Source organism: Nyctibius grandis, chromosome 19 (genome assembly GCF_013368605.1).
Source record: "Nyctibius grandis isolate bNycGra1 chromosome 19, bNycGra1.pri, whole genome shotgun sequence".
Classification (NCBI taxonomy): domain Eukaryota; kingdom Metazoa; phylum Chordata; class Aves; order Nyctibiiformes; family Nyctibiidae; genus Nyctibius; species Nyctibius grandis.
In genome coordinates this window covers 6847343-6873796 of record NC_090676.1, presented here as the reverse complement: position 1 = coordinate 6873796, position 26454 = coordinate 6847343, and the positions used below count along the sequence as shown (strand labels likewise).

The following is a 26454-nucleotide window of genomic DNA, read 5'->3' as shown; positions in this document are numbered from 1 at the left end:
GATTATTCCCACCTGACCCACCTGGAGCTGGAGGAAACGATGCGCTTGGTACCAGGTGGGGTGGCGTGAAACATTTCAGCAGCCGGTGGCACGGCTCCCGACAGAGCCCGCGATGGTGGGGACTGGGGGACCCTCGGCGTTTTGCTCCTCAAAAGTGACTTTCGGGAGCAAGGGCCGCCCCCCCCCCCCCCCCCCCCCGAGGAGGGCGGGGATGGCAGGACAGGGGAGGCTGCGAGGGACGCGGGGCGGGCGCTGCCGGCAGCCCTTCCCCCGGCCCGGCCCGCCGCGGGGCCGGGGCGCTCCGCGGGGCGGTGCGGAGCGGGGCGCGGCTGCGGAGGCTGCTGCGCGCCATGCGGGCTGCCTGAGCGGCGCCGGCCGCCTCCAACTTTCCCGGGGAAGGATGGCCTCCAATTTCAACGACATCGTGAAGCAGGGCTACGTGCGCATCCGGAGCCGGCGGCTGGGGGTGAGTGCTGGCCCCCGCCCGGGCTCGCCCGATGGGCACCTGCCTTGGGGCTTTTTGTTATTTTTCTTTCTTTTTTTTTTTTCTTCCACTCCTTTGTCCTCCTCTTTTCGCAAACTGAGCTACGCAGGAGAGCCACGAAACAAAAAAATTGGGGCTGGGGGAGAAGAATAAAGGCACCTAAATGCGCATATATATATATATGCATATTATATATATCTATATGTTTATTTTTTTTTCTCTCTCTCCCCTTGGGAGATGGGGATGCTGCCTGCCAGGAAGGCTGTGCCGCCTTCACCTCCGGGCTCTGCCCTTCACACTGAGCTCCCCGGAGCCGGGCAGCCGCCGCCAACTTCGGGCCGGAGCTGCGCGGCTGCCGCGAAGGGGAGAGCGGAGGGCTCAGCCCGGCGGCGAGGAAGGGGTGGCCGGGAGGAAGATGGGGGCTGGGGGTGCCTGTGCCCTCGGGACTGAGGGGCTGGGGGTGCGGGGGAGCTTTGGTCAGGGGTGAGGGCTGAGAGCGGTCTGTAGCTGCTGAAGTCTTGGGGTTCCTGGGAGGGGGCTGCTGCAAATCAGGGCTTTAAGGTCTTGTGTGGAACAGGTGAAGACCTTGTGATATCTTTAGGGCTTTTAAGTTCATTTGTGTTGCACAAAATGAAAATCAAAAAAGCCCTCTCTAACTCTTTATTTAATTTTAAACTTCTTTTAAGGCTGTTCTTTTGCTACCATGGCATGTCCCTAGTTCTGGTTGTAGGTACTAGGTATGCAGGAGTGGCAGGCCAGTTCTCTACAGTCTGACATATGCTCTCTGGAAGCATGGTCTGTTCCTGCAGCTCATGGGCTGCTGCTACCTGCTCCCCTGAGCCAGCTAGAGGAGCTGCTCCAGTGATGGGACTTGCCTGCTCCAGACCTCCTGTCTCCCTTAGTGAGGCAACGTGGCTTGAGGGGATGCAAACTGGAGGAAGGCTTTGTGTATATACAATGTTTTAATTGATATATCTGCCTCTCCGGCCAGGAAAGGAACTAATTTCTTGCATTTACTGAGAACTGATGTGTTGGCAATTCTGAATTGTTCATAGAGTGATTTTTGCATCAAGATTTATTATGGGGGAGTGCATGCTGGCTTATTACAATTATAGTTTCATTCTCTTGCTGTATCAATGTTCAATGGCTTCTCTACAGTTTTGGTAACTTGCATCTCTCTGACTTGTTTGGAAACTGGAAAGCATTGCAAAGTATTCCAGCAGGCTATTTTTCTTGTACCTGGACTTGCAGGCATAGTCCATTCTTTAAGAACGACATAGTGCTGGGACAGATCGAGATAACGTCATTGTGAGAGAACTTGTAGTAAATTTGGCAGAATTGGTGTATTGTAACTATCCTTTCATTGCTGAACATATATTAGTATTCAGTTTGCTCCAGCATAAATGAAGAGTAAGATTAAACTTTGACACATCTTTCCATACTGTAACAGTGAAATCTAATGGTCATGTGAATAAGGCGCCGCTAACTCTGCGATAGGTGTAAATTCCGTTAATGCCTGTGCCTTTCCTGATTAAGGCTTTCCAAAACACTTGGAGGGTGGTGGTGGTGAGGAAGTGTTCAATGCCGTCTCAGTGGAAGTGCATTTGACAGCTGAATGCAAAAACAGAGGGACAAATGGAGAACAACACCGAGTCTATGGAAATGGAACAAATGCTAAACATTTTCTTTGAAAAGGCAGTTTCTTTATTTGATCTCATTCCTTCTAATTCCAAAGGTTTGTATCATTATCAATGGCTGGAAAGCATGAAAGTGGTGATGGAAAGTGCTTTTGTGAAGAAGTCCAAGCAAAGTCCCAGAAAGTTCCCATGGCCACAGATTTGTTAAAATGAAGAGCCCTGAGGTTGTTGCCCTAAACTGCCTTTGGCCCTGGGCGTGCTGTCCCGACAGCTTTCCGGTGCTGTGGAGAACATTAGGAGGAAGGCTAGTGGCTGCTGTGATCTGCCTGTCACTGCTTTAGATCTGGTGATGGAGGCCTGTGCTATGAGGGAGACATGACCGATTCAAATCCTGCTGCTCCATTTGTTTGGAAATAAGTAGTTCTATCATCAGTAATGCTTTTCTCTCCTTGTAGTTTTCAGTTTAGAGTATTGGTTTGCTACTTAAGAGCAGATGGTTGAAATATGGCAGCAGATTTCTTCCTGTAACTTGCATTTTCTATAAGCTTTAAGTTGCATTAAAAGCCCAGTGCCCTGATTTACAACACCCGAGTAGAAATGGGTAACTATGATTAACCCGAGTTCTTTAAATGCAGGACAAGCTTGTGTTGCTTGCAGCAGCAGTGCATTTGTCAGCACCCACTTCTCAGGACACATTTTGGCTGGGGCTATGTACCTTCTCCTTTGTGCATTTTCCTCCTTGCTGCAGGCATGTATGTGCACGGCTGGTACTGACGCTGGCTGAGCACCTGGGGCTCCCACCCGGCTTAAGGAAGAGCTTGAATTCAGTCTTACTCAGTGGCTAATGGGAGCTTGGCTGCTTCTTAAGGGGGAAGGAACTATGCAAACAGCTTGTTTTTTGGTAGCTCCGTTGGGGACGGCTGTTGGACACCCAGGAGCAGGAGGTGGGAAGGGAAAAAATACTTTAGACCTTAAAATACTAACTTTCAAAGAACTTTCCCATGCCCTGAAAACATTAGGAAGGACAAGCCTACTCCAGCGCTGTGTAGGACTCCTGTCTGATTGAGAAGGATTTCAGTACTCTGTGTGTGGTGAGATGTAAGTGGGAGTTATTAAAATACATTCCAATATTATGGTGGCACAGTTGTAATCAGTGCATTGTCTTTTCAGACTGAATTCAGCTCCTGGGTTTTTCTCTGTAATGCCACAGTAATTCCATCACCAAGGGAACTAGAAGCAGAGCTTGTATCTACAAATTATCTCAAGAAATTACTTTTGTGAATAACTGGGGTGCAGGTGCTAGATTTGGAAAGAAAGGGATGCAGAAAAGTGACTTGCTCAAAACCTAACCTCTTTTAGAAGAGAAATGACAGTTCTGATGTGCTCTACTTTGTAATTTCAAGGTTGAATTTAGGCTAATTAGTTTTGTACCTGGACTGTTTTTGCGCACTTTAAATATGTAAATTTAATTTAATATTATTTAATAGAATAGTTTCCATAGCAACATTTGTATCACATGTGTCTTCTGCGGAGCCAAATATATTCAGGAGAAAGCACACTCTTCTCTATTCTTTCCATCCTTATAGGGAGAAAAATAATCCCCTCAGCCAATAGTGTCCCTCTGTTATGTTATTAGCAGTGACACAGAGGAGGTTGTGTGCTAGAAGACTGCTGGCAGTGTAAAAACACAACCTCCCAGAGGTCCTTAAAACAACAAAAAAATCAGCTTTGCTCTCTGAGCTTCCATCAGTGACCACTGGACCTATGTTTTGGGAAAGAAGAGACTCTGTTGTGCTGAGTGCTTTTGCTTGCAGTCACCTTTCATCTGATTAAGTGCTTTATATCTATATGTGAAACAGGGGAGTCATTTTATGGCCTCTATACCTAAAAAGGCTTTTTTTTTGTGCTTATGATTTTTCAACTAATGTCCTGTTCTGTGATATAGATGTGACCTTTCTGAGGGGGAATATATTATGGAGATGTTTCCTCTCCTTAATGAAAAAGCTAGTTCTTGTGATTTCGTTTTAGGGATGGGTGGATGTGCACTGCTTGTGAGCACACTTGAGCTTTCATTTTAGGTTGGACTGGCTCAACTGAGTGTTCAAATAACAAAAATCAAAACAGGGACAAATCTTTGAAATAGAGGGCCTTTGCTACACTGGTGAGCCTGAAGAGCTTTAAATGGAAAGGGGCACTTGATAGTCGTCTTCGAGGTGTAGCCAGCCCACCTCCCCTCATGTGTGTTGGTTTGAGGTACTGCGGTGTGTGTTGGTTGCAGTCTAACATTTTTATTGAACTGCCTGTTGTTAAGGCTTAGCTTATCCTTCCTCCATCCACACCTAAACTCAGGTTTGCTGGAAGCCACATTTCAATTCGAGCAAGGATTATGCAGCACAAAAGCTCCTCTAAGGATATCCGCCACTGCCTTTGTCAAGGTGTAGGCAGAAGTAAGTGCTGGAGGCTCAAAGTGAAGGTGGGTGATGTTCCTGATGCCTGTTCCTCAGGGTACAGGCAGCAGTGTTGGTAGTGCTGATGGCGTGGCACCAGGAGAGTGCCGGCTGCCCTCCTGCACAGGGCTTTGGAGATGGTGCTGTTACCCTCAGAAGACCCTGTGGAGTTTGCCGGCATCTGGTCTGTCCCTGCCTCTTGATGTATGGGAGACTGCTGGAGCAAGATGCCATGGGGTTAGCTGTCAGCCCCTACTTCTGGTATGCCAGTAACACACTTGGAGTGTCTTGTTGCATTAAGTGATGAAGTACGGTTAGTGTCAGAGGGAAACAATCTCTTCGATGAACAGCAACTGCCTTGAGCTGTCTGCAGCTAAAAGCAAAATAGTACTGATCAAACAGAAGTGCCTCAGAGAACCAGCTGAGATGTGCTGGTGGCGAGCAGAGATGTCTCTGTTAAGGAGTTGTACATACTCACAGCTATGCAAAGCCTTGTAGAGTCTGGTTTGGCTCTGTACAATACTTGGTTGACTAGAAAGCATTGGCTTCCAAAAACATTCTCTCTGGCTTGCTTGGAAACTAGGTATCTTCTTCCCAATAGAGGGTTTGGCTGTGGTGGCTTACATGTTGCTGCTTTCCAGGAGGGGTAGAATACCTTTCTGAGCATACCCTAAGATGATACAAATATGACTGTACTCGTTCTCCCAAGCTTTATCTACTGTGAATAAATCTGGCTTGTGTGCAAGCATTTCCATTGTACCCCCATTTCTCAGACAGCATTGCTTTTAAACTCATTAATATAACAGGTATATCAAAATGTGAGCTTCATTCTGTGTACTGTGATGCTTGACCTGCTGTGGTACAAGGTGGGGCCGCGGGTCCTGGGCGCGGGGAACTGCGGGACAAAGGCGACAGAGAGAGGAGGTGAGGGCAGGGAAAGGGCCCCGGGGAGACGGGAGCCACACAAGCCCCTGCACCAGGGCATCAGTTTAGTCCCCAGGGCCACCTGCACGGGGACAGATGTGGCCTGCACCCCCTGCACATCTGGGGTGCTGTGTGCCCGGGGTCCTGCCCGTGCTGCGGGCACAGGGTGAGGGCTGAAGCAATCTTTCTCTCTTGCTAATAAAACTCTTAAAATGTCTTTATTCTGGAAGACTTTTGATACAAGAAGTCTATGCCATAATCCAATATAAATCCAGGTTGAAGTAAGGAATGAATTATGGTTAAAAAATGAAATGTGCTGTTGTTTTCATACTTATTTCTTTAATTATAAAGCAAAGAAAGTATAACAGTTGTGATACTTTCTGCTTCAGCAAACTTCTCTTTAACATTTAAACTGTTTCTGTTCCCTGGCTATCACAACGTGTTACTTCAGGTTGTCTGTCTCTTAATTTCATGGTGAAGATGCAAGAATTGGAGCTGTAAAAGAACTTTGGCTCTCAGAGACATAGAAGTAGCTTTCCCAAGCTTAAATGCATGTTTTCACAAAGAAGTCAAGGAAACGCTAAAGATCATATGTATCTAAAAGCAGAATAGGAAATGCTGAAATAAGTTGCATATGAAAATTAAGGTGACCTGTATTCTAGAAGAGGATTAAGTCTTTTTCTTTGTAAAAGGCAGGGTTATTAAAATTAGAACAGTGTAAGACAGCATATGCTGCTGAATTAATATACATAGATTACTGCTTCTGCATGATGGAAGTACTTAAAACAAATAGTCCTGGCAATTTGTTGTTTGTTAGAAAAGCCTTACAAAATATTTATCTTTCTAGAACATATACTTTTGCTAACTAGATACACTGGATGTTTACAACCCAGAAAAACAATCTGAACACTAAAAATACTGTGCAGAACTCTCAAAATTGGATGTTATTAACAGGCAGCCTGATTTATTTTATGATTCCGGTGGTTTTATGAAGGTATTTCTTGCATGTGGAGGTCTGAGTCTGCTCCACAAGTTTGTATTACTATCAAATTATTACAGGCTATTAAAAACACTCATTTGGGAGGATCCATTGACTTTAATGGAGCTTTGCTAACAGCTAAGTGTCTGTTCCTAAAAATGCAGGTCTCTGTAGAGACTTCTATGTCTATTTGTTAGAGGATAAAGCTCACGGAGAGGAAGAGAGGGGTAAAGTGGAGTTTTTTTACCCAGCAATCTGTTTCTTGTACCTCTGTCTGGCAAAGGAAACACTGCTAACAGATTTTTGCAGAATCCTGTCTCATGAGGTATCTTCCACTTTGCACTTAGAAGGCGAGGCACAGAACTGTTCTTGCAGTCCTATCTGTTTAACAACACTTCTAATTAAATCCACAGTCTGCACAGCCTGCTCTTGGGGTTGTGTGTAACCCCATCTGTTGGAGGCACCTCCTTGTTATGCAAGGAATGATCAGCCTCATCTGTCTATTAGAGTGGGTCCTCCACGGAAATTTGGGCAGGATCCAAGAAAAAGATCTGAGCACCCAAAGCGAGGGTTAGCAGGGATTTAGCAGCTGAAGCCCCAAAGTGCAATTCTGATACCACTTGTGTTTGTCCATGGGAGTTTCCTAAGGACACGGAGATTGGCCAGTGTCCTCCAGGGTTTCAGTCATGGCAACCACCTTTGTTAAAGATGGAGGAACTCCTGCCAATACTTCTAGCAACTAGGTTGTTCAAAGAGCTGAAGTTGAATCAGGTTCAGCCCAGAACTTTTCTTTCCAACTGTTCCTTTTGCAGGGCACTTTCCTGGCTGTGCTTGGGGGGAATGTGAATTGGGGGGTTCAGCCTTTCTTCATCAGTGCCCTTGCCCTGACTGATGGGGTGACATAATTTGATTTTTTTGCTCCTCTCCAGATCAACTTGGACATGATTAAGTGATTTCTCATTGTAAGGGTGGTCTTATGCAAGTGCTGAATGGCACTGGAAATGTGGTTATTGAGTAGGACCTGACTTTGTGGAGTGGAGGGAAGGAGAAAAATCAGAAGTTGTACTTCTGAAAGCAGCTATGTTGATACCATTGATCTCACTGGTGCAAGGATCACATTAACATATAGTCAGAAAAGTTTGTGTGGGTGCTGTTCTTCTGGACACTGTTTAAATTCAGTAAAGTCTTGATCGTAGTGAAACTGGGCAAGTGAAAAGTGGTAGGTAACTGTAACAGGGTCTCTTCTGAAGGATGTGACTGCTGGAACTACAACGGTAGACTTGTTCCCCCTTTAGTATTAACCTTGTTAAGGACAGAAACTAGATCTCTGTGTGTGTCCATTTTGTTTGCTTGACGGGTCTGACTGGCCCCAAAACTCTTGATCACATCAGCATGAAGGAATGTGCTGTAAGTAGTGTCCTCCAGCACAGAACTAGGGCTGTCCTCGCTGACCCTGTAACAGGAATTTGTAATAGTTTAGTCTTCAGTTTGTGGCAGGGGACGGAGCTGACTTCTTCACAACTTTGTAACTAGCTGCCTGTTTCTAGGAAATGCTTGCTTAAGTGGAGTAGCATGTGCAGTACTTGGATATTTCTAAAATGATTTAAAACCTAATGAAAAATCATTCTTAGGTTTCTGGACTGCTTCTTGCTTTGATTAATGCTTTACCTGCAATATTAAAGATTTTTTTTTACATGTCTAGAAAATAAGTGAAAAATTCACCTAAAATTAGGAGGCTGTTAATCTCTTTTGCATTTGAGTATTGCATGAGAAGTTACATGTTGGACGGTGGCCATATACTAGATTTAAGTGGTAAAATACAACAATTTTGTGCTATAGGCTGTTACCCGGGAAGTATAACATTAACGCTTTCTGCATATGCTTGCTTTAGGACTGGATGGGAAAACTTCTGATTTGTGCTTAGAAGTTTGGAAAAACTTTGTATAAAGTTTTGGACTTGTCCACTTCAGCCTTTTATTTTTTTTTTTAAACATCAGTAGAAATTTTTGATTGTCAGAAGCTGAAAAGGTGTGAAGCTTTCAGGGTTTTCTGTTCTTGATTTTAATTAAACTAACTTCTGTAGAAACTTCATTCAGAAGATTGGTGTTGAACGTTTAAAATGACATGTACTTTTACAAGTTTTGCATAGCACTGTTTCCGTGAAACCCTGTAGGAGTAGAGGTAAAATGGGGGAGAGACAGTCTGCAGGACTAGAACCATATGGTTAAAGAGATTTGTGCTTGAATAAGCATGCCAGAAAGCTAATATGGGAATTTTAGAGTATGAGCTGTGAAAACTGGAAACAAGAATGATGTAAGGCTGGGGGGTGGAAGGAGAAGGAAAGGTTGTCTGCCTACATCTACATTTGAAGCAGCTTTATCAACAAAACTCTTGTGTTCACCTATACAGCTCCTTTCAGTCTGGAAGCATTGAGACAGAGAAAAACTGAACAGATTTCTTATGTACCAACTTCAACCTGCAAGATATTAAGCCCATTGGATATCCATATTTTTAGAAAACTGTTAAATAAGGTGTTGGAACATATTCACAGATATTAAGATTTCTTACTGCTTGAAACTTGTCAGTGGCAGCAGGAATAGGATCCAGGACATTGCTTAGAAAGTTTGAGTTTTTATCCTTGAGCTGGTAAGGGGAGGAATACCAGTAAACGTCATTCAAGACCTAATACAGCTCCATCTGGCTGCTGGCGTTGGGTCTATCAGCCCTTGAGCAAGTCCCCTTTGGATTTCCTCTGGCACAAAGTTAATGGGATTTGAGTCCAAGTCAGTAGATGTCTTGATGGGATTACCTCTGGAATTGAAGCAAAGATCCTTGAAGCAAAGAAACTGAGCTGGAGAAAAGTGCTTGTCGTTCGGAAGCTGCTCACCTTGTGTGATCTCTGTGATAGAGGACCAGGGTGCTTAGCACTGTATTCAGGAGGAGTTAAAAAGAGGTTTTGCAACTCACATGGTGGAATTACATTTTGTTTCTTCTCTTAATGTATCTTAATTTTTGCCTTGTGAAAACAGGATGGAGAAGCAAGGGTCTGATATCTTTCCCATGGCCCCCCATTTTTCATCACACTGCTTTTCCTATCCGAGTTTCATTTTGGGGCAGCATCTGAGTTTGGTTTGGATATCACTCATAGCCCAAGCTATGATTCTAAACTGAGCTGGAAAATCTGGAGGTTTGTGTATCTTAAAAATAGGCAAATCTGATCTTTAGGATTGTGTGCAGAGAAACAAGAGAGAGCCTAATTTGGTTCCAAAAAATTCCCACCAAAGTCCCAAAAAACAAGCCTAAGAACTGTGACAGTTTTTCTCCAAGAGGTAGAAGATGGGAGATTATGCAGATCATGATTTGGAGTATGAAATCCCTGTTTCAATGGTGGCCCTTTTTAGGAGCAGGAATAACTTTTCTTATGCTTTCCAGCATATGTTTTTTGGTAAATTACCTTCCATGTTCTTCTTTGGAAGATGGGCTTAGTTTGTTAAGCAAAACAATGGGACTCTAAATTTGCCTTTTTTTCATAAACTGAGTTAACTAATAAACAAGTGGTTCTTACCCATTTGCTAGCTTGTTCTAAAGGTGTAGTTTTCATTTTAACAAGTCTAATGAAACCCTGACTGGAACAGCCTTTTTCTTCTGCTTTTATCTCAGACACTTGCCTCATCTTCTGCCAGTTGTGGGTCCCAGTTCTGCATTTTCACTATTTCCTCTTCCTTTGCTAGACAAAGTCTGACACTTTTTCTGGAGGTGGCTGCACTAGCTGCTCTGCATATGAAAGGGTATGCCAAGAGTGATTGTAAAGGCAGTACAGGAAAAGAAATCCCAATTATAAACAGGTGAAATTTAGTCTTCCATGCTTTTGATGCCTTTTCATCATCAATTCGTTACACAGTGTGAAGGTAATTCTCCTGCTGGTGTATATGGGCATTACCCTGAAGTTAGATCAGTGATAAATTAACATTTTGCCATGTTTGTGGAAACACTTGAAAGAAAGTAACAGATGTAAGGTCTGCACTAGGGACTGACATCTCAATTTGATGTTTGTGTAGTTTTAGGTATACCATGGAAGATGATGGACTGTTCCTATTATCTTCTTGTCTGACTTCATCAAGTGCTGTCAGAAATACCAGTGAAAGTTCAAGCTATTGGAATGAACAGTGGTGTTTTTTTTCCCCTTTACTGAAAATAATGTAATTTGTTTCAAATCAAAATATCAATACAGTAAAATCAGTGATATTTCTGCCCAGTAGCATTAATGTAGGAGATTAAGTTGTCCCTTTATGTACCAAGTAATGTTTATCTGGGGAACTATCAATGCCCTATGGTCAGCAATGGAAAAATTCCTCTTACTGCTTGCGCTAATGTCTCCACACCAGTGAGGATGGATGTTAGCTGATTGTGCTGAATTAACTGCATACTGTTGAGTGGCGTACTCTTGGCACAGTGCTTATGGTAAAATACAAGTGCCTATTCTCTGTAAAATGAAGTAAAGCAAATTAAGACAGTATTCTGCTAAGCTTTCGTAGACATTTTTTATGTAGCAGTCATACTTTCTTGAGGATGGAGTCTACCTAAATATGAATGAACTCCTGAACTCTTTTATTAATACTACACAGGTGGGATGTGAGAAATGAATAGAAATTGGGTTTGTCCATTTGAACTAATGTGTAGATTAGCCTAAGCAAATGCAAAAGGATTGCAAGAGCCAGTGGAAAGCTGAAGTCTACCAGGGAAATATTGGCTTTGGAATCCTCGTTTTAATCTGTGTTTCTTTAAGTCAGTATTAGTACGTCCCCCCTCAACCCAAAATAAAAGAAAAAAAAACCCAATAAACAAACAAAACCCTCCCCCAGCCTCAGTTGCACCTTTACTAGAAAACTGCCTGAATTTTGTTTTAAAAATATTGGACAAACTAGTGGCATGTTTCTTCTGGTTGTAGCTTTAAAAGTTCTAGCAGAGCAACGGAGCTCTTATGTGCAGGGTCATCAGTTCATACCCAGGATGGAGTCCATCCACAGGCCCTGTGGGCTTTCTGCTCTGACTGGGACCTTTTGTGCATGTGCTTTCGGTAATTCAGGATACACTGAAGGTTATCACTCTGAAGCCAGTGCACCAAAGTGCTTGAAAAGGGAAATGCATTTTGGTGCTGTGGGCTTCTCCCCGGAGCAGCTTTGAACAGAGTATCAGTCCATCTAGCAGTCTAGGCAAATGGCTTCAATTATTTGCTGTAATCCTGTAAGGCAATGTTGAAGTGCTTGTTACTATGGTTTAATGAGCTGTAACTCTGTCACTTTTAAGAAAGCACTATATTTTCATGAAGTCCAACTTGCAGTGACTCACTTGGTAGCATTGTTAGCTATTTCATGCAGATTCACTTTGATTTTAAAATTGATCCAAGCTCCAGAGAGGTTGGGGGAATGACCCATGGCTCATTGCGTAGCTTTGATGTCAGGATTGAAAGAAAAATGTGGAAGGAATAAGATAAGGTTACCTTGTGTTGGGACAGTACGATGAACTAACCTTGAGACTTACCTCCCATCCCTATAGACACCTCAAGTAATGTATTTGTTACAGGAAACCTGTGATGCTTTCTGAAGCTTGAAGTTAAATTAATTGGTGGATGGCAAAGACTGACAGCAAGCCAGAAATGGGCAGTCATACCCATCTGTTAGTTATGGGCTTGCAGGGCATTTGTCATCCTTGGCTCTCCAAGCAGCACATAACAAGCATCATTAACTCAATTTAACAGGTGGGCAAGTGGCAACAGGTACAGCTGAATTGTTCAGGTCATACACGGAAGACTGAGAAACTAAAGCTCTTCTCCCATATCTGGCTTTGGATGCTGGCAGCTTACTGCTGAAGAATGCTCTACTGAGATAAAGGCCCAATTCGTGTGCACTTTCTGCCTTTGTCTCATTATGTATAGTCTTAAAATTACAAGTCCGACTCTGAAATACAACTCTTACAAAGGGTTGTATGCTCTGGGGGGCTGAAACAAAGCCTGTTGCTGGGAGTTCGTGAGCAAGTACAGTTCATCTCCAAATGTGGAGCAATGCCCATCTGTGCCTTCTGACAGCTGCGTTCAGGAGAGCATCCCCCTACCATGGCTTTAGCAGGTGAGCTTGTGTTCTTGTTAAAGCTGTGAGTGGCTGTTACCAAGGGTTAGCACATGTGTGCTCTGCAGCCTCTTTGCAACTGATGTACTAATTAGTGAGCTCCATGAACTGTTAATGAGCTGTATCAATGCCATTTTCCCCTTATAGCCCTTGTAATTAAAGTAACCAAGTCAGATACTTAGTGACAAAAAAGAATAATTCCAAACCATAATTCATCACAGTCATTTTAAGTTATTCAGCAGTTACCTAATTCTGATACAGTACTAAATTGTGTTAATTCACTGGACCGCACTAATGGCCTGACCCAGCAGGACAGCACATCCAACTGCACTCTGCAGAGCTCAGCAGCATGAGCTGGCTGCACGGAGCCAGTTTTCAGTCTGCATTGAAGCCTTTACTATTTTTTCTTCCTTTAGCAGTTAAGAGTCCTAGGCTGATTTTCTTCTGTCCAGTTGCATGCCTAGAATTAACTGTGCCCATATATAAAGCTTAGCAGATGTTCAAGGAACCAAATCAGATAGTTAGCTCCAGTCTGACTTATTTAAATCATCACTAGTTAGCAGGGGAGGGTTTCTGCTGTAAATGCTCTCTGGCACTTGGAGGCACTCTCCTCTAATGGCCTAATGCAGCCCAGAATTATAACCTTTTCTGGGTACGATTTTAAACAACGCAACAAACCAGCAACCCTGTACTTTGAAGGCTGTAAGTCTGTAAAGAAGAGCCTAAGTGGAAGGATATTTCAGGTAATGCTCTCTTTCTAATGGTACTGCATCCAACTCATCACTTTTGCAGGGAGAGAAGTCTTGCTTTTAATGTGTTCTAGGTCCTGAAATTCTAGACAGTCATTAGAGAAACCAAAAAATGGAGTCAAGTTCTATATTGCCCTCCATCACATCAAACAGCATGACTGCTTATCCCTTACATCTCCTGTGTAGTTTATTACACAGTGTAATTTATTTATTTACATGTTAGTTTATCAACAAGTCTCCTGCGAGTTGCATGTAAGGAGCACCTGCCAATGCAAATTCAAGGCACCATGCTCTGAGTAGAGAAGGGAAAGAAATTACTCCTTTGTAGAACACTTACGATACTCATGTGGGATAAGCAAGTCCTAAATCTCAGCCCTGTCTTCTTAATGGCGTTTTGCATTAGCAGCTCTCACTTTTCTGTTCCAGGTGCCGACCTCCTGGGTGTCCTGCGTTCCTGGAGCCCTTTCCCTGCCCCTTGAGGTCCAGAATGCCGTTTTAGGTGTCCCCCCAAGTCTGGTGGCTTCTCTGCCCTGTGTGGACTGAACCATAGTGTCCTTCCAAAGCCCTCAAAAGATTGTATGTCAGAGAGATTTCACTGGTAATGTGCTTCATCATCTGGCCAGGATCTGTAATTAAGATGCCTCTGAACTCTAGACTTCCAGCTGCTGAGTGCATCAACAATTTGAAGGGGTACATATTGCTTCTAAACTACTGTATTGACAGTTGCAGTGATTCACTGTAAAGGGCTCTCATAAGTTCCCAGGTGTCCCTTAAAAAAATTTAAAAAAAATAAAAAAATCTTCTACCAGGCTGCAATGCATCAGCAAATCCCTTCTTGTCTTTTAATGAGCCTGTTACATCTTGAAATCTGCCAGAGGTGACCTGTGCCAGCAGCAGCAGCATTTTTGTTGAGCATTTTTTCCCCTCTGTCTGAACCAATGACTAATATATACCAGTTACAAGCAAAACCTGTAAAATGCTGCTTGTGTTTCCCTGTCAATTCCATTGTCACAGAGCATAGTATAGACACGAAATAAAACAAAGGCTCCATTACTAAATTGTTAGGTAATCTTGGGTGAGCCATTTTACTGTCTGTGCTTAGGTTATTCTCTTCACCACCCTGCTGTTGCTCAGATAATGTGCCCTAGATCACAACACGTAAACTTTCAGTTGCTGAGGTGGTTTTGGCAGTAAGTAAATCTTGTCTGTGGAATGAATCCCATGTAATTGTGAAGGACCATAGTTGCCTTCTAACTAGTGTGCCAAGTGGGAGTGCATCTGCAGGCTCAAATCCAGCTGTTCGGTGTTTTAAACTAAGGCTGGAGGAATGGCTTTGAGTTCTGGGCCTGAACCATCAACAAAAATCCCACTTCTGGTTGATGCAATGCCATCTGGGAGGGAAGGGGTAGAAATAAAGAGTTTTTGAAGAGGAAAGACTGATTAAAATGCCTCGTATTTTACAGCAGTAGACATGTATGACTCTATGCTCTGTTGTGACTTGCATTAATAAGTGTAAGAGTAAATGAAGGCATATAGATTCATAAAGATCTGCCAAGTGGTTTTTTGTGCATTGGTCTTATATCAAGTTCTGGCCAGTGCCAAAGCCAGATTTTATAACTTGACGAAAAAACATTGCAATACTGAGCAATATTGTGCATTCTGAGCAGGCACAGAGTTAATATTACAGCTTCATTCCCTATTAGCAGCTGTTGTGACTTCTTAGTATAAAATGTTGTTTCTGAAGATGTATGAGGAATGAGAGGAAGGAGTGAGGTTTGTCTCTCCACAAATGTGTTTCTCGGGGGAAAGAGAAATCTAGATTATTTTCTTTAGTCCCCCAGAGACGAAGATAGCTTGATGTAAACCAACTTTGATTTATGTAGTCATTATAACCTGATCACAATGAATAATGCAATATTGCTTACTCATAACACACTCACTTTAAATGGGTGTTCTGGGAAAGTGAAATTGTCTTGTTGCCAAGTGCAGCGATATCTTTACAGACAACATGTGGACAACTTTGCTGCTTATTTTACAAAGCCAGTGAACCAGGCTACATTTCTACGTACCGTTTAAGTCATGCTAAACACATTTCAGTACAAGTTAGATATGTTTACAGCTATGTGATTCTAGTAATCCATCTACTTGTAATTGTTTTATATTTATATTGTGTTTTTCATAATGAAATAGAGCTGAACACAGCTGCCAATATGGGGATGAAGTGGGCAAGGGACAAAGCTGCGCCGGAAAAGTAGAGGCAAGTCTCAACCTTGTGGAAGAAATACTTTCAAATTAAGTACTTCTATTTTGTGAAGTCATGGAAAGATTGTGTAGTCTTAACTAGAGCCACACAGTCCCATTCAACATGACACATAAGGCACCATCATACTTGCTGATACATAGACCTCTTTATTAGAAAGCAGTCCTCCATTTGTACGTGAAGAAACAGCTACCTAATGGAGACCTACTGCTTCAGACGTGTCTGAGGAGTGAATATAATTAAAAGAATGAGCTGCAATCTGCCTTTGTTGGCAATATTTCATTTTTCTAGATGCAAAGCAAAATTCTAGATCCAATCTCCTCACAAATTTCCTTCTGGCTGGGAATTCTATTTTAGGGTTCTTTATCACCTTTTGAATCAGCAGTGACAGATTAATGCGCTTTTTTTTTTTTAATATATATACAGGAATTAAGATCCAAACACTTAGCACTAGCTGACAAATTTCCTGTGTGAAACAAATCCCTGTTGGAAGGGATGTTGTACCTGGAACTCCAATCCACTGGACACTCCCTGGCAAAAATACTCAAACAATTTTCCATATACAACTGAGGTATTTCAGTGGGTGAGCTATCTATCAGTCGTAGATAAAGTGGCAGCATTTTTTTTCCTACAAAAAAAAAAAGTTCAGAACATACTGTGAGAAATTTCTTGTGCTATTGTGCTGTGCCTTTACTAGATTATCTGTTTTTAGAGGTTATCAGAGTCACAAATGGCAAGTTCCTGGCAACAGCCAGGCTTTCTGGTAATCATCCCAAGCTGCATGATAGTGCTTTCAGCTACTGCTTTTAAAAAAGCAAAGTTTGTGTTTATTTGACAGCAAGTTCAGTGTCCCTGTAAATGCAGCTCATTGGAATTCTTTGTTTTAGGGCAGAGAGCAGAAAAACACAACACAGGAATAAAATAGGGCATCTTTCCCTGAAGGCTCACTTCTTGTTTGCGCAGGAGAAATTTGCCAGATGAGACTTTGTGCTACTGTCTCTGACTTCTCTAAATCCCTCTTAGATAACAAATAAATAAGAGGTGGGATTGTTATGTCCTGAAGTAAAATAGGCTTTGCTTTGCCATAGTGTAGTGGAAGCCACATATCTTAGGTTTAAAAAATAGTCAGTTTTAACCCTCCTGCCCCCAGAAATGAAAAACAGCTCTTCCCCCGTCCAATTTCTAAATATTTAGCTATTTCGAATGCTTTTTTAGATCAGTTGCTGAAGAACAATATTGAGGGGTGGGGTACGCTTCCTTTGGACTGAAAAGCAAATTTTAGTTTCTAAATTCAAATGTTTGTTTCTTGTCTGGAACAGTTTGTCCATGTATAAAGAATGACATTTTAGACACTCAAAAATCTAGCTCTTTTTTTATCTTGCTTTTCTGATCAGCTGGGAGGTGGTGAAGACTGACAGGTCTCCCTCTCTCCCCACACCCATTTCCAGAGCGGTCCAGGGGTTTGGGTGATCACGTAGGACAGCAAGCCTCCGGTTTCGGTTTCCCTCTCTGCATGAGAGTATTCTCAAACCACAACTGAACCGTGAAACCCAGGAAAGTCAAAAGAAGTTTTTCCACTTTACTCAGCCAGATGCTGGCCAGTTCCAGCTGAGGTTAATAGCTCCTTTGCTTCACAGTGTATTTCCAGCACCAGAAGGAGCACGGGAATGGCTGAGCAATCCTGCCTGGTGTTGAAGGCATAGCACTGAGAGGCAGGAATCCAAATGCTCAGATTGCATCATTCCTTTGAAGTCGCTCCATCTTTGACTTCAGTTGTGGTAATGATTTATATTAGCTGATCTTTAGAGCCAAAAATAGAACTGTTTTGATGTGACCTTGGACATGCGTATTGAATCACCTATCTGGGTTTCGGATGATCCACTTCATAAACAGTTGCATTATATCCCTCAAGTTTTATGTTGTTACCTGCTCGATGAGCTGTTAGCAGCTGAAATTTTCAGGAGAGACCATAGCAAGTAGATGTTAATTTTTGATACTAGAATTAAATTTTGAGTTAGACTTTCTCGGAAGATCTCACGGGGAGAGCTCTGTAAGTTTTAGATGTTATGCAAATGACAGCTATTACTGTTCTCTCTCAGCATATCAGATCCTGATTTGCTGTTTGGATTATCTAATCACTGTCAGCCCAAGTGTTTGGAGTGGAAATAATTACAGCAGTACTTTCAACTAATTCCTATTCATGGAGTAGTAGTGAAAGTGTTGATTTGAGGGATAAGTGAGCAAAGTATACGTGACAGAATGGGCACCTAAGAGCATTTGGGGCTGGTTCTTGCTGCTGTCAAAACAGCTGTAAAAATGTAAACAGTTCACGTGCTGTCTTCAACTTGAAGAAATACTGACAAGTCTCAGACACGTACTAGATCATGATGACGTCAAAAACCTAATTACTTGCTCTATATTGTAGCTTATAACAGGATCTGTGATTAGCTCTCTGTCTTGGGCACAACATCTTCTCCTCCGTGCATTGACGGCATTGAAGGGCTTTCAGTGCTCCTAGGCAGATGCTGCCAAATTGTTTATTCATAGAATCATAGAATAGTTTGGGTTGGAAGGGACCTTTAAAGGTCACCTAGTCCAACCCCCTTGTTTTATTACTTTATTGCTAGAGGTTTAGGGTATCGTGTAGCTTATGCTCAGGTAAGATGGTGCTGGATGTTCATCTGTGAGATATATGTGTCATGGGAGCATAGAAATGGGACTGTGATAATAGTGCCTATTCTTGATGGCTCCATTATCTCATTTTTGAAGGTGCTAAGCAGGTTTCGAGTGAAGGGATGTATCTTCTTTTTGAATTTGTTTATGTGAGCTCCGCAGAAAGGAGTTAACCATCAGATCACTAACATTAATGGGATTCTGTACTGTATATTCTGGCAAAAAATTGTTCTTTGTCTCTAATCAAAACAAAATATTCTACTTTAAACTACTATTGTGGTAGAATCTCTCTGCCTAGAAATTCCCTAAGAGGTGAGAGCTGACTAGCTGATACAGAAAGAGGAGAAAGTTCAGGGGAGGGACCTTCATGTCCTGACTTCCCTCCAGTTTGCTCAAGTTAGCATCATGAATGCCATTTCTTCTGTATAGGTGTAGTTACTTGGGCCATGATGATGTTGTCCTGAGGCACTGGCATAACGTATTCCAACCCTGGGACTCTTTTGTTAGAGAATTGTTGTAATACAGGATTGGAACCAAAACTCAAAGACTAGTAGGTATATTGTAGGCTGATTTGGCTTTTGCATCCTTAGAGGTACTTATGTGGAACAGGTTCCTCCCCCTCCAGCTGTGCCCTGATTCTGATCTAAATCCAAGAATTTGTCTTGGATTAGTCATTGTTGAAGTGCAGTAATAAATTCCAGTAGCACCAACTTATAGCCATCTACCATGCTTGACTGAAGTTGATTGTTAATAGTGCTTTTATGCTCCTAGTGGCATTTGGAAGGGCAATAACCATACTGGATCTGTGCCTAGCTGGAGGCAGAGCAAAACTTTATCTGCTTATTTGTATTAGAATGTTATTCTCCTGTTCTGCCCCTGTGTGCTGCTGAGCTCACTGTTGCAGCTACAGCTTTGAGATGCTCGCTGACCCAGAGAGGTGCTTCTGTGTGTAGATAGTCTGAGTAGGACATCATCATGTTGTAGTTGTTGTCCTCGTGTGTGTAGTACAATGGCAAATGCATTACTATAGGATTCTCTTCTATGGGCTTCTAATTGCTAAAGTTAAAACTATAGGTTTTTGAAAAGCAAAAGGGCTGAATACTTACACTTTTGGCGATCTCTTTTGAGTGGGGTTTTGGAGAGTTTTTCTTGTCAGGTGTGATGAGGTTATCTGGGCCCAGCAAACAAGATTCTCAGAAGGTAAATGTAGAAAGTCACTTCCAGTAGAAGTGGGTGCATATCTAAATTGCTTTTTTGGTGGTAAGCTGTCATTTTGGCCAGTGTCTAGTAGTTTTTGAACAATTCAATTCAAACCCTTGCATTAAACAGAACAGGTTGAGTGGCCAATAAGCCAGAAAATTGGAAGAAAACCTTGATAGGTTCAGCTGGTGCCTGGCATCAGAGCAGCCTGTCCATATGCTAAATGCTTCTGCAGCCAAGTGGGCCAGGAATGAGTGCCCATATGTGAGGCAGAGTAATAAAGCTGGGGGGGAGTAATGTGGTTCCCTGAACAGCTTTATAGAAACAGCCAAAAGCTGGTGCAAGAAACACAGCTAGTCAACTAACAATCATTTTTGGGTACAGAAGAAAAAGTTATAGCTACTTTTCATGGACAGAATTGTTTTGTGCTGAATACATTGGTTAGAAACCCATCAGGGGTTCAAAGGATGGAGTTGCCTTGTCTGCTGGTTACCTGTTCGGTGCTGGCTTAGCTGGAGGCAGTGAGATGTTTTGATGGGTCCCATCACTGATCACTCCAGTGAATTTGTGCTGCGCTGGAGCTCTGCCAGAGCTGTGAACTACTTGATAATGCTGATCAGATCTTTTTCTTTGAAATCACACTAATTTTAGTGGCAGTTTTGTTTTATTTCTAACTTACCAGGTGTTACTTTGGAATTACTGATTAAATGTAGGCAGTTGGCAAGGCTTATAATTCTTTTCTTCTATACAGACAGTACGTTATCTAAGCTAAGAGCTATGGTTTTGAATGTAAGAGGATGGTAGAAAGTGCACCACAGTTAAAGAATAGGTGGGAAGATTGCAAGAAATGGTGGCAGAAGTTTGAGAGTTGAAGTGGCTTAATGCTGTAGATGGAAAGGTGTTTTTTCAGCCACTTTGCACCGACAGAGTCTGCCCCAAGTGACCTGAATTTAAATTCACCTGGACCTTGAAAGCAAAACGCCGGTTGTCAGAATGGTCCTGGGTTCTACAGTTAAATGATCTTTTTCATTACCCAGTAATTCAGTTCCTTCTCCCTTATGTATCCTCATTTACCCTTATACATAGAATATACACTTAGAGTTTTATCTCTCATACTTGTGTGAAGGAAGGTCTGTTTCTACCTGTCCGCTCGAGCTTTCTTCATGTCTGTCTTAAGCGTGCAAGACTGGAACAAGTAACAAATCCACATGGAAAAGTATGTCACTTTATTTTTAAAAAGCTGTTTCCTAGAAAGACCCGCATTTGCAAGCATACTTACAGCTCTTTCTTCCTAGCACCTTTCATGCAAGCATGCACTGTCTTCATAAGAATTTCCAATTGTATCATAATTCAAAAGAAATAGGGTGTAAATATTCCTTAGCTTGATTTTATGTTTTGTCTAAGCTAAAGAGAGTCATTAATTGTAGCTCCAGAGCAACAGCTGATTTATGAGTTTAACTTCTATGCAAATATTAGTGATATTTAAGTCATTGGAGATGCCAAGTTTGTTCTCTTGTGTTTCTAGATTTACCAGAGATGCTGGTTAGTATTCAAAAAAGCTTCAAGCAAAGGGCCAAAGAGGCTGGAGAAATTCTCAGATGAACGAGCTGCTTACTTTAGATGCTATCACAAGGTAAGACTTGGTTGTTTCTCAAACTTTTTTTTAACGTACAATCAGGAATGAAATCTGAAGTTGACATGTATTAATTGGCCTGAAAATTGGAACTTTTTTACTATCAAGGTCCTAAACCGACTTGTGTATTCCTTCATTCAGTGAAGTAGAGGCAGAGTAAGTGTTCTATTTTCTGCTTTGTAGCAAACGTCTTGCTAAGCTAATGGAAAATGACTTTATTTTTAGAGAAGATGTCCTTTCCTCTCCTCAACCTTTTAAAATCGGATCTGAAATACTTTGCAGTGACTACTACTACTCTTAATTACAGTAACAACCATCCAAGGTAACGTGAATTCAAAAAGCTGGGTACTTAGAGGTTCCCATTTTACTAGGATTTTGCATCTGTGGGAAGACAGTAGACAGCTAGAAATGAAGGACAACGTGCACATTTTTCTTGCAATGATGGTGTGAAAACCTTTGCTAAATTCACCGATATTAAAAGAATGAAGTTTTCCCCTCTAATCACTTCTCTGGAGTTACGTGCACATTTCATATTCATCTGAGAATTTACATGTGTAATTCTCCTGGGCATGGAGATGAAAATAAGAAACCTTTTAGTTTATAATCATTGTTGGCAAAAGCTTAATATATTAGAAGATTAGGAATTATGTGCATAAATTCCTAGGAGTCAGCGAGCACAGCTCAGCTTAAGGCTGATCTGCACTTACTCACTTTGACATACATTTAGGAGGAAATCTTGAGGGAATACTGAGTCTGAATTCAGACTTGTCTGTCTACATGCCACATAATTTGTAATTGATTGGTCATAAAACCTGAGGCTATTCGTAGTAAGTCATGCCCAGAAATAGTTCATTCAAATTTACATTAAGCAACTTTCAAAAGTAATGAGAAGTGCGTTTTTTTCAGTTGATGTGTGCGAAGGTTGCACAGTGTGTATAAGACAATTTCCAGCTTTGTATGAAATGCTGCATTTATATTAGTACAGCTCTGTCAATTATTGATGCAAATCTGTATTTCTTCCATTGTATTAAGGCAATATATTAGCAGCACACACTGACTTGAAGTTCACATTAGGTAATGGATATAAAATCCAAGAGGAATCTAAATCAGGCTGGACTTTTTTCTCTTCTTTCAAGAAGTTCTGTAGGTTCCACTTATTTGTCACGTATATAACCTAACAGCAGTTTCCTATGTCTGGATCTGCAGACTAAAGCACCATAGAAAGTCTCACGAGCTTGGAGGGATTTTCAGTTTTAAGTAAAACTTAGTCTATAGTTAACAGTTACTTAATTTTAAACTATTGCTTCTATAAATTTAGTTTCTGGATTTTTCTCGTAGCTTATTTGACAGGAATAAACAATGGTCAAACTCCACAATCAATCACTGGGAATCGACTGTTTAGTAACAGCAAAGTTCATGCTTTCTGCTTTTGAAAGCTGTAACTGTACGTAATCAGATCTGTAATATTAGTAGTTACAGACATTAAAGCAAACCCCAGTACTGGCTGAAGTTTTGAGAAACATTGGCATATCAGTAAGACATCTTACACACATATTTTGTGTGTTTTTTATCAGAACTTAGCCAAATATAGGGATTATTTCAGGCAGGATGAAGTCCTAAACCCAAATGTCTTGAGGGGAAGTGGGCAGAGAAATTCTTACCTTTTGGAGGAGTAAACCCAATCTGAATGCAGTGTGTGCTCCTGAAGGCAGTGGTTCCAGCAGGAGTGAACTGACAGATTATTTCCTAAGTCTGCTTTGGGGAGTGGGTGGGGTGTTGGGGTCTGAGTCTTAAGCTGAGTATACCTGAGATGATCAGTCTGAGCTTCTACGTTTTTTTGGTATCTCGGACCTGCTGAGCTAGACTGCCAGCTCCAGTCACTCTGAGCCCTTCCCCTGAACTTCTGTCTGCTTCAGGTCCCAGGTATATAGACCCAAATTACGGGATGCAATGCCGAGCTTTCTGCCAGAAAGCCTGTAGTCCTCCTGTATAAAATGGAGAGATCTCTCTTCCCAGCCCCGCGCCAGCCTGGACGCTGTGGATGCGCTTGCTGAGAGCCCCTGGGGTGCAGACAGGCTGGACGGCTGGGCAGCGATCGCGCTGCCATTTGTGGGAGCTACCCTGGGAAGGTTGCCATCAGCTTTGTTCTCCATGTTTATCACTCCTCTTTGCTGCTCTGTAATGAAGCAGTGCTAACTAAGGCGAGCTGTTTAAATGTGATTGCCCAGGACAGTGGGTAGTCACTCCTGCAGTGTTGCTGTTTGGCAGTGGGGCTCTGCAGTGTCCCCATTTTTTCACTGTCCTCTAGTTGTAGTCATCAACTATAAAAGTTGACGGGTCCTGTTTATTTTTAACAAACCTTATTGAAAGGAAGCTGATGAATATTAAATAGCATTTTCTGGCCAAAATGTGTTAACTTACAAAGAGCACAGGTGGATAAAAATGAGTTTCTTTTTTTAATAAGCTTTGGAAATGTGTGAAATTCTGAAGTGGTGAATGATGCAGCTTCTAACAGTATTAAATATGAGGTGCTGAAAAAGAAGAACATGTCACTGCTGCTCTGTACCGCTTTATAGTTGAACTGATTCTTATAAAAAGCATAGTTAATTATTAATAAAAAAAACCCAAACAAGCAACTTAATATGATGGAGTCTTCAACTAACACGACTTGTAACCTGATTTTGATATATAATATTAACTTTGGTACTCAAGACATCATCCAGGGGTCTGGGATGGTCATTGCTGTTGTCTTGATACACATTTAGTCAGCAAGAGCAGCTGTTGTAATAACAGCTTGAATGTGTGGAGAGGCTTTTCTGTGACTATTCTAATTCTGTCACTCCTGGACAGAAGGCCGCTTCTCACTGTCTGTGAGAAGTTAATAAAAAGTTAATCCTACAAACGAGAAGCCCAGCCAGCCCTGTTAACATGTCGAGTGTCACAGTGTTACAAGCTTGTGCTAGTGAATCTAAGGATGAATGCAGTTCGGTCTGATAGGTGATACTGTAAGAGGAAAACCTCACTTACAGATTAGCAGTGTTTCAGGAACATGGTCGTTAACTTCCTACCTGGGTTCTGAAGTGATTCTCAAATGCTTTTGAAAGCAGCATCAAATCGAGAAAACTGAGGAGTCTCTGCTCACCCAGTCAGTCTCAGGAAAGGTTTAATCCATCATAAAACTGTAAAGGGTAGAAAAAGAAAAATGATGAATGGAGCTAATTTTTCAATAGCACCGTTGTTCACTGCAGTGTTAAATTGCTGAAGTGTTACGTTGTTTCATTTTGTTGCTTGTGATGAATTAAAGTGCAAATGTTACTTTGATTTACTATTGGAAAGAGGCTGTCCAGAGCATTTCTTGGCACCGTGGTGGTGCCAGTCACTGGAGCTGAGTGGCTGTGGTCTGAGACCATATAACATCTCCTTGGCACCTTTATCCAGTCAAGGTCTCTCCTTTATCTGTCTGAAGTCGGGGTGCCAAGCAGTGTTTCTGAGGTGCCTCGGTGGTGTTTCTGTTATAGCAGGGGCTCCAATTTGTTTGTGTTTGAATGCGTGATGAATGTGTCCTTTTCTGCAGCCCTGCACCAGAGGCTGAACTGTGACATCCTTGCTACTGGAAGTTTAAAACAACAAAAGAAATCAGTACTTTTTTTTTTTTTGTATAATACTGACCTTTAAATACTTTCTAATCTTCTGGGTTTTTTTAAAGTGGAAACGTTGAAGTGTCCTAAAATAGAGGTCATGTGAGAAGAGTCATCTGTAGCTTATGAAGTGAACTGGAAATTTGCATACACAAAGCAAATTGCCCACTTAATTTACTTGGTCCCACAAGGGAGAGAAAATAATTAGGATCCAGGCTACAAAATCTGTGCAGAGAGTTGCCTTTCAGGTAGCTGTCTCATTTTCACTTGTTAAATGTAAATAATCAACCACAATTACCATATGCTTTAACAAAATAATATTGGAGGAAGGAAGAAATTCTTATTTCTCCAAGTGACTTTGCCATGTGCCAGAAGAATCCTTAATATTCCAATACAAACTCAACTAATTGCATACCGCTGACAGGAATATACTGATTCCTCGAGGGGATCTAAGTTTTAATCCGATTGTATTAATCTTGCCTTGAAACAGCAGAAGTAATTTAAACAGTCTTTCTGTCTGGTTATGGAATAATCCATTTGGAAAATTGAATTGCGTAATTTGTAATTGTTTTCCAGGCTTGGTAATGCAAAACTGTATCGGTAGCAAATTAAATGTTTAAAGTATGACCACTCTGCTAATAACTGCCCGATAAACATTTATTTTAATGAACACTATCACTTTCTGTGAACGAAATGGCTGGTTTGAGGCTTTAAAAGAATTGAAGTAACTTGTCAGGGCATTTTGGTATCTTCACTATAATGCCATGCGGCGAGGCTCATTGCGAGTCTGAGGGGCAGGTACGTGTCCTTCCATATGGAAAGACATATTGTGCATGGCTCCACTGATCTTGTCAGTGAAGGAGCAGCCTCTGAGAGTGATGGTAAAATCTGAATGTCTAAATCTGGTAATTGTTCCTGGCTTTAATTTCTTTGAATAAGCCAGTGTTGGACTACAGGGGGGTTATGGCCAGTGTGTGCAATTCTGTATGTGAGCAAGTGAAAACTAGCAGCTGATGATTTTTCCTACTGGAAAAAGGGAGATATAGGCATGGCTGTATATTTTCTTTATATATATTTATATTTTTAAATAAATATTTTAAAAACTATGTAAAATTTTAGTACGTTATGTATACTTACTAGGTGTAGATATGTACAGGCAAATCTTATAGGCAGGACTGGTCTGGAATTGCAGCAGCAACATTTTCCATTGGTGTTCCCCTGACATGTCCTGGGAAGTGTTCTACCTGTACTCATCACGGGGGAATTTTCAGGAAGCCAGGACAGAACCATGAAGTCCTTAATTAAGATTAAAACACAGGATGCTTGAAAACCATTGAGTGTGGCAGTTGTGTAGGCAATAAATATACTCCCTTGTGTTGTGTTCCGAAAGACTACCCATATTTGAGAATTATGTACTAATTCAAGCAATAGTTTGAAAGCTAAAGACCGTTTTTAGTAAACTGTGTTTGGCATGTTTTTGAAGGGAATGGGAGAGAATTTTTGCCTGAGTGTATCTGGTCAGGTGAAGTTCTGTCTGCTTGTGCTGTTGGTTGGGAAATGAATGGTTAATCCCTGTTCCTGGTTCAGAACTCCCTTACTGCACAGCTCTGCATGTGTTTTAGTTCTTAATCTAATGAAATGTATTTCAGTTATATGGATGGTCATCTTAACGTAAAGGAGTGTTGAAAGTAAAGGAGAGGGGAGA

General features: G+C 41.7%; 1 protein-coding gene across 6 annotated transcripts in view; it reads left to right on the top strand.

The window, feature by feature from the left end:
- The first annotated feature begins 298 nt into the window (after positions 1–298).
- DOK5 (docking protein 5) overlaps positions 299–26454 on the top strand; it is a 42786-nt gene continuing 16630 nt past the window's right edge. For 5 of the 6 annotated variants that reach the window (XM_068416259.1, XM_068416263.1, XM_068416260.1 and 2 more), the window contains exons 1-2: positions 299–466; positions 21004–21111. In XM_068416259.1, coding sequence (XP_068272360.1) covers positions 401–466; positions 21004–21111 — 174 coding nt within the window. In that variant the 5' untranslated portion in view covers positions 299–400. Of the gene's footprint in view, positions 467–13771; positions 14036–21003; positions 21112–26454 lie in introns of all 6 variants that reach the window. The other variant, XM_068416264.1, reaches the window with a different exon arrangement.